We start from the raw sequence: 7,746 nt of genomic DNA on the forward strand, positions 1-7,746 counted from the left end.
CTCTGAAATGGAGGTTAAAGAGGAGTTGTTGGAACAGAGGAGAGCTTTCCTCTTCATCCAACTGGGCTGTACTTGAAGTAGGAGCACTTGGAGACACAGGAGTACAAAATCCAAGGGAATGTCCTACTTGCGACACTGACAATAGAGTAAGTCCCAGTTCCAAATGGACAGATTTTTTTTTTTTTATAAAGTGCAAAAAAAATGTTTTCACTCCCAAGATTATAAACTTTCACACTTGTCTCTGCTTGAAATAGAAGTGGCCGATTCAGACACGTAACACGGATGGGATTCAATTTTAAATTTGTTTTTATTTTCAAAATATCATGTATTCCATAGGAAAATAAAAAGTACATACAGATCCATAATTATATGTTCGGGGACTTAAAATTTCTTACAAAATCTATTCAACCTTTTTTTTTAAAAAACAATATTTACCCTAGTTCCTTTTCAAATCATATATACAGTCACATTCCAGTGTAAATTATACCAGGCCAGCTGAATAATTCCCCAATGTTTCAAATTGCCATGAAGGGATGTCAAAATATATATATATATATATATATTATACATATACACATACATAGGTTGTCAATCTCCATTACACAGACTTTATACAAAACAGACTTCCACGCGCAACAAAACGAGTCCTGCAACACAGCTACACTGTCCATATGTACACACCACAGCACATGTCACTGAGCAACACCAACAATGCCAGGATAGAAGAGAGATAGTTTCTTGGATTGTTCACAAATCACCCACTGTGTCTGGAATATCTGTTGTGCGCTCAGTGGGTTGCAATCAAACAGCTTGTAGCGTGTCCACATCAGTTTAAAAATCGGTTCAATAACCTACTTTGGCCCAAATATAGGCTTACTATTTTCAGTGCCATCTTTATGACACACACTTTTGGCCGAAGAAAGGCTAGAGTCTGATAATCTAGAGAATTAAAAATAAAAATAAACATATCCATCATCTCAAAATTCACCACTTAATGCCCATGGAGCACATCCCCCAAATGGAGCAACTCATTAGTCCAATGCAGGCCAGGATCTCTCACTGCAATTGATGGGGATTGGTTTGCCAGCAAACACATCTGTAGAGTTAGTGAATTTTTATTGGAAATAAAAAGCTTGTTCCTGATCATGCATCCCCAACTTTCCAACCACTGGAGTTCTTTCCAAATTTGTAGACCAGCCTCCTCCCATCCACTCGCTCCAGGATTTCACGCTTGTAATAATATCTGTAAAAGAATGGGAGCGGTTTATAATCACTGCATTTCTCTCAACAGCTCTGTACTCTGGTCAAGGATGTTGCTTAGCAACAGAATGTTTAACTAGTTCTTAATTCATTTGTCTAACTGAAGGCATCATAATTAAGTTGTAGAACATATAATTATTAAAATTAACAATTTTGTGACATGGATCCATATGGATTGGGCTCCATTTCTAAATTCTCCTCTCTCCAAACCATGGACTGATCAACCAAGATGGCAGACAGATGATCCACTTCTGGGCCTCCACTGGTGGAAGCTGTCGGAGTGGTGCCGCACTCCCTCCAAGTTACACACCATCCGGACTTGGACATATCACCGCCATTCCTTCATGGTCGCTGGGTCAAAATGCTCACACTCCCTACCAAACAGCACTGCAGGAGTTCCTTCCCCATAGGAACAGCAGTGGTCCAAGGTGGCAGCTCACCACCACTGTCGAGTGCAATTAGGGACTGGCAATAAATGCCAGCAATGTCCATATCCCAGGAATGAATAAAAATCTCTCCTACAAGATCTGTTCACCTCATGGCTCTGCTGAGCTTCTCGTAGGTCATGCTGCTGTTTTTTTTCTTCTCCCCCCAGAGCTGCGCGACAGCCTCGGATTTTAGAAATTTAAAGATTCCTTCTGACCGGTCTTCCCATTTCAGAAGGCCATTGTTGACCTCTGGATGAAGGAGGATATCCCTAATAAACTCCCAGAGGTGCGTGCCACGGGGGGCTGCAAAATAAGAGACACATGAATTTAGAAGCAAAAAAAAAAAGGGTACAGGCACAACAGAAATCAAACAATCTGCTTAAAGAAGCCCACACAACACCCTGGGTATTAGTAACGGGGGTTGAATATTTAACCAGTTTGAATACTGGCCACCAATGGCATAAAAGCAACCCAGTAAGTGGTTAGCAAGTCATCCATAAACAAATTCTCCTTGGTCAACCCAAGTGTTTTGATGTTAGAGGATTTTAACAGCAGCTCCAAGCTTGGAAAACTACCAACCCAATAAGGTTCAAGGCCTGTCAGCTTAACCAAAATCAAAGTTAGCACCTCAAAACTAAATGTCTTCAAGTGCGTCACACAATGAATTACTTTTGAAGGGCATTGACTGTAGTTGTGTAAGCAAGCACAAAAGCCATTCCGCACCAACCATATTAACCAGTTGATCGGGTTTTGGGGAGATAGGTGAAGGAGATAATGGGATCCAAAAATGGAGTGGAGGGGGAAATTAAGGGAACAAATTTGAGATGGCAGTTTGGATTAACATTGAACAAGCTGAATGGATCGGTTAAGGAGCTATAGCCAAGAAAATACATTGCTCTCATCTGAACAGGACTTTAATGAGAAGTCCCATCCAGAATTGGCTCCGTGAATGGAGCTACTTTTATTTGACACAAGTTTCTCACCCTCACTCACTTACAATGTTTGCTTTTCTTGGTATCTACACAGTTCTTTTCTTCTTTGCCAAATTTTCTTGGCCTTCCTCTTCCTCGTTTGAGGGGTTTGGAATCACCGCTTGAAATTTTGGGAAATCCTTCTGCATTAAAAAAAATAAGACAGCGAAAATATTAGCCCCAAGGTATTGGATTTCTACTGTTCAAACTGAAATATTAGAACTGAGAAAATGGTTCCAGATGCAGTATTGCAAAGATCAATTACAGTCTAACCACCAATATATTAATGACTCTATCTTGAAACAACAGAGCAGTTAAAAAAGTCCTATCGAGGACATTTGGTCAACTACTCCCAAAAGAACTAAATGAATGTCAATTTTAATAAATAAGGGTTTATTGAGGAAGTGGGTAATCGCAAAGTTATTTCACCTCCATGACCTGGATCAAAGGCTAGCTCAAGTCAATGGAAGTCTACATTCCACTCAATTTTTGCAGAACTCAGTAAAATGGGAACAAATGGTGTCACCACTACTGGGAGTCAGTCCAGTGTAAAACTGGCCATAATTCAACCTTCATTGACAAGTCTTACTCACAGTAGCCACAACACAATTGCTGTGATAAATGGAAATTTTGTAGGACGGGATGCCCATGCAAGATTCTGAGGAGGGGGGGGGGGGGGGGTGTTTAAGTGGGCATTGTCAGGACTGCTAACCCTGACCGGGGGAGCGTGGCAGTATACATGATACACTGGAGGCAGAAAGGAACACAGTTCCAATATTCAATGTCAATTGAATTGAAAAAAATCCCTCACCTCCCCCCCATCCTCCACCAAAAAAAGTGAACATGAATGCGAAAGTTGCTGCTCGTCACCCTTAAAGCATATTGGAGGAAATGTTTACCATTTTGGGTTGCATACTGACGAATTGTTATTGAGTGATCAAAATCTGATTCGCTTCCACCGGAGTCTGGAGAGTTTGGAGCCTGGGAACCTGCAATACATTAAGAATGGAACACATTACATTAAGCAAATTCATGTAGCTGGACACTAAGTAAGCAGTAAATAGGGTTAAAACAGAACTAAAATAAACTTTAAAACAGAATCTTCAATTGATTGATTTGAATCTCCCAAGCGATTTACCATAATACAAAGCAACATAGTCTAGTCAATACAGCCATCAAAAGGCACAGAAAGTGACTGAGCATTCAGCTCTTTCCTCCCTCACCCTCCAAGCAGTAAAGGCCCAATGGAACAGCTCTTGGCTTGCCTGGTAGACAAGGTGGAAGCCAGTAGATGGATCACCATGTGCCACACAGGAGAGAGAGGAGAAAAAGATGGCCCTGTATTTGTTGGTTTACTGAAGAGGCCACCTGCTGGCCAACCATGAGCCAGTACAGACACAGCCCAGACTGCCCCACAAATCACACATCTGGTAACTCCTGAACTCCAGGCTAGAAAAAAAAATGTGGAATATGACACAAGCTAAAGTTTGTTCCTATATTGCTTCATGTAACAGATATATTTAAAGTTCAGTACATGAAGCAATGGCCTTTAGCAGCTTATTGTACAAAATTAAGACCTTCAGTAAATTAACTGAATTATTTTACGAGTGTATTTGGCAGCACAGTAATCCAAGCAAACAATGTACAGTTTTTATTTTGATACCTAGTGATCCCAGTCCATTGCTTACCCATCAGCCATATGTAGGCTAGGTCTGCTGTGTACTGTTGGGATTCTGACAGGGTAATTATTAACTAGGGCCAAATGTACCTGGATTGGAGTCGTCAATGCTGTATGGAGATGTGGGTGCAGATTCATATCCAGGGTCACTGGGTTGGAAATCAGGCAAGGTTTTCCAATGATCTGGTGATTCTGCATTGTCCAATTCACTCCAGGCTAGAAGCAAAAAGAAATGGAGTTAGGTGAAGATAGAACACTTAAATGTTTACACAAGAACAGATTTTAAAAAGCCACCTTATTAAACAAATAAATATTACCTCAAGATTTAAAAAAAAAAGTGGAGCCAAATTCCGACATTTATTTGGCCAAGGACAGAGGCAAAAGGAAGTCAAACTACAATAGCTCTGAAAGAAGGCATTGGCATGGAGAGAATCACTTGCATCTCCTAGAAAACTTTAACCAACTGCCTCAACAACTCACTACTTTTTCCCCTCTTGCCTCCCATTGTAATGTACTGAATTTGACTTGATCAATTTATTTTGAACACAGGTATTATCCCTGCAACTCCCTAATGCATGTCATGTGAAAAGAGAGTTTAAAAGCCAGCAGCTTTCAAGCTCCAAAATTGCTACAGGTTCTCCTTCCTTGGTTTTCCAACCCTCAACAGGCTTTTGAAACTCCAGCTTAGCATCACCTATTTACATTGGGTCATAGTCCCCTCTATTCACTAATGTTAGCAAAAAAGGCAGCATATCAAGTGAGCTCCCAGGCTTATGCTCACACTATTTCACTGATGCAAGAAAAGGGAAATTATAGCCCTACTTAACTCAGCTCATCTTTCCTCTTAATGGCATCTGCACCATGAACCTTGGTTCCTCAAAAACCATGCATTACACCCCTTCCTCCAAAAAGGGTTTGTTATCTCTTGTATGGAGACTGCTGGTGTCAGACTATGAAGCTCCAGAACAAAGGTTTTCATTTGGGTTAATTCAGTTCAGTGTAGCCACTAATACCCATGAAATGCTGAATATGTAGCCCCAATTCTTCGACTCAGGTTGAAAGCTTTTTTTTTTTTAAATTAAAAGAAAAAACACTTACTAATTACAGTGTCCAGTAACTTGTAGTCACTAAAATCTGCTGGCAGAAAGCTTTGGAAGAGCTCAGTGAAGTCATCAGGCATCATCAGATCAAAACCTGGCACCAATGGAAGGCAAAGTTAATTCATTTTTCTTGCACAATGTCAGTGATTAAAATAAACTGCAAAGCTCAGTTTAGTTTGACATTAACTTCCAATAATATTCCACAGGAATGATATTTATAAAGAATATACACCCAAAGTACCTTACTGTAAGTAATAGATTTATCCAACAGCACAGTAAATTTTTAGGGGACCACAACATTCATCAGAATTGCTAAGTAACTAATTCTAGTCAAAATGGCTCACTAAGGCAGGTTTATTTTTTTCCCCCATTTCTTTAAAAGTACCATAGTTGGCACTCATAGTTGCTAGGGTCACTACAGGTCTAAAAGATAAACTGCAGCATCTCCATCTGCCTCAAGTTATAGCTAGCTGACACTGGCGCTAGCTGACACTGGCACTAGCCACTACATGAAAGTATGAAGTCTAGCAGCAGCCCCTTGGGCTCACAATTCATACTCTGTAGGTTTCATTCCAATTTATCTTGACCACATTAAACAACGATGAAGGGACATTGCAAAGTTTCTACTGGGCATTGCCCATTAGGACAGACTATGCAGCCACAGTGGCTAAAGAAGCACTTTGCCTAGCTGATGGTTGGCATACAATTGCTTTACTTACTGCTTTTACTTAAATCCTGATGGCTCTTGTAGAGCTCTTCCCCCAGTGGACCAAAGATAGTGACCAGTTGGCTCTTTGTCAGTGTCCGGAGTGTGGGTCCATCCATGTCACAGAAGGACAGGTCGATATTGTTGGCATCATACTTGTGCTTCTCAACGTGGTAACTGATCCATTCCAGGACATGCTGCTTGCTCCACAATTGAGGGTCAAGTTCAAACCAAGAGGTGGAATCTGGACAACAACATCAATTAAAACATTGGTCAGGCAGGTGATTCACTCGCAGTATCGACAGGTGCAGCGCCCTGTAAAACTGCCCAACCCTACTCCAGTCAAGCTGAATAAGCACACCTCATTTTTCCATTTACATCAGCATCCAAGTCTAAGCAAACATGCACTTTGAGTATTTTATTTACTGGATGCCAACAGCTGCTCAACGATAACATTACACAAAGCAATCACCAGATGACATTAGCTGGGAGCAAGGCCACAAACTCAAGGGCCAACAGAAGGTTCAACTGTTAAGATCCTATAGAATGCTGCTAATATTGTCCATCATTACAACAAGGACAAACTTTTTGAAACTGGTGACTGGATATTTCGGCCATGGAAGCAGTTGTTGAACATGGAGTCTGTTGGCAGGTGTGTGTGTAGCAGTGGGTTGGGCTTAACTAGTTAAACTACCCCCCGTGAGGAGCATACATAGTTCTACCTCTCGGGGACAAGCTCAGACATGTCAGATTTACTCGTATTGTATTGCCAACATTACAATTTAAAAATAAACAGATCTACTGCTTTCCAAGGTGTGTTTTCCTTCAGCCTGTAGGTTTTCATTTATTACTCCCCTCCCTACCCTTACCCATCTCTCGTGTCTTTTCTCTCGCGCTCTCTCTCTCTCTCTCTCTCTTACCGAGTATGTCCGTTGGAAGCATTGGGCCGGGAAATTGCTCCCTGGCGCCCGTGGAGAGGGACTGATTCTCCTCAGTCTGATACATGGACCGCATCACGTCGGTCAGAATATTACCAATCCCATAGGTCGAAGCCATAATAACTCCTGCGGACAGGGGGGCATTTCATATTTAGGTTAAAAAATATCCACACAAGCAAGCACTAATAGCAAGTGCACTATAAATATAATTAAACTTTGCCATTTAAAATGGGTGAGTAGTGAACAACTAAAATATAATCACTGCACTGTAGCGTGTTACTCGCACTGCTGGATCTGACCAGGCACTGGTCGCTGCAACCTACCTTTGAGAGCGGGTCTGGTACAGCACAGCTAGAATTGTAATCCTCACAAAAGACGTCCCCACCTTGCTTGGAGCCTCTCTCTCAACCGCTCACCTGCCTTTTATTGCGACTGCTGTCTCTTTTTATGGGGACCGTCTCCTTTTATAGGCCCCTCGGATCACGAGGTGAGCGCCCCAGTCAGAAACTCCACCTTCGGGGGAATTCCTACCTGAGTCCGGGCCATGGTCACCGAGGGTGGATTTGCATAAAAGGGAGAGAGAGAGAGAATAAAGCGCATTCTACACCTGGAAATTGGCCAAGCCGCCAAGCTAGTGACGGGAAACCAGATCCCGCCCATTAATC

At 41.7% G+C, this 7,746-nt stretch overlaps 1 protein-coding gene across 1 annotated transcript; it reads right to left on the minus strand.

The window, feature by feature from the left end:
* Window positions 1–288: 288 nt before the first annotated feature.
* On the minus strand, window positions 289–7,528 carry LOC139227805 (ETS-related transcription factor Elf-3-like). Its single transcript, XM_070858863.1, has 9 exons — window positions 7,405–7,528; window positions 7,064–7,207; window positions 6,157–6,387; window positions 5,436–5,531; window positions 4,428–4,553; window positions 3,559–3,648; window positions 2,686–2,802; window positions 1,796–1,991; window positions 289–1,243 (listed from the first exon to the last, which is right to left on the minus strand). Exons 2-9 carry the CDS (start codon window positions 7,197–7,199, stop codon window positions 1,144–1,146), a joined length of 1,092 nt encoding a protein of 363 aa, XP_070714964.1. The 5' UTR covers window positions 7,200–7,207; window positions 7,405–7,528; the 3' UTR covers window positions 289–1,143.
* Window positions 7,529–7,746: the final 218 nt, after the last annotated feature.

This window comes from Pristiophorus japonicus, chromosome 17 (assembly GCF_044704955.1).
Source record: "Pristiophorus japonicus isolate sPriJap1 chromosome 17, sPriJap1.hap1, whole genome shotgun sequence".
NCBI classification, from domain to species: Eukaryota; Metazoa; Chordata; class Chondrichthyes; family Pristiophoridae; genus Pristiophorus; species Pristiophorus japonicus.

Coding starts and splice junctions, on each gene's coding strand:
- LOC139227805 (XM_070858863.1), bottom strand. CDS start 7,199: ATGGCTTCGACCTATGGGATTGGTAATATTCTGACCGACGTGATGCGG. Junction 4,554..5,435: donor GTTACTGGACACTGTAATTA/GTAAGTGTTTTT, acceptor TTTTGCTTCTAG/CCTGGAGTGAATTGGACAAT. Junction 1,244..1,795: donor AAGCTCAGCAGAGCCATGAG/GTGAACAGATCT, acceptor ATTCTTTTACAG/ATATTATTACAAGCGTGAAA.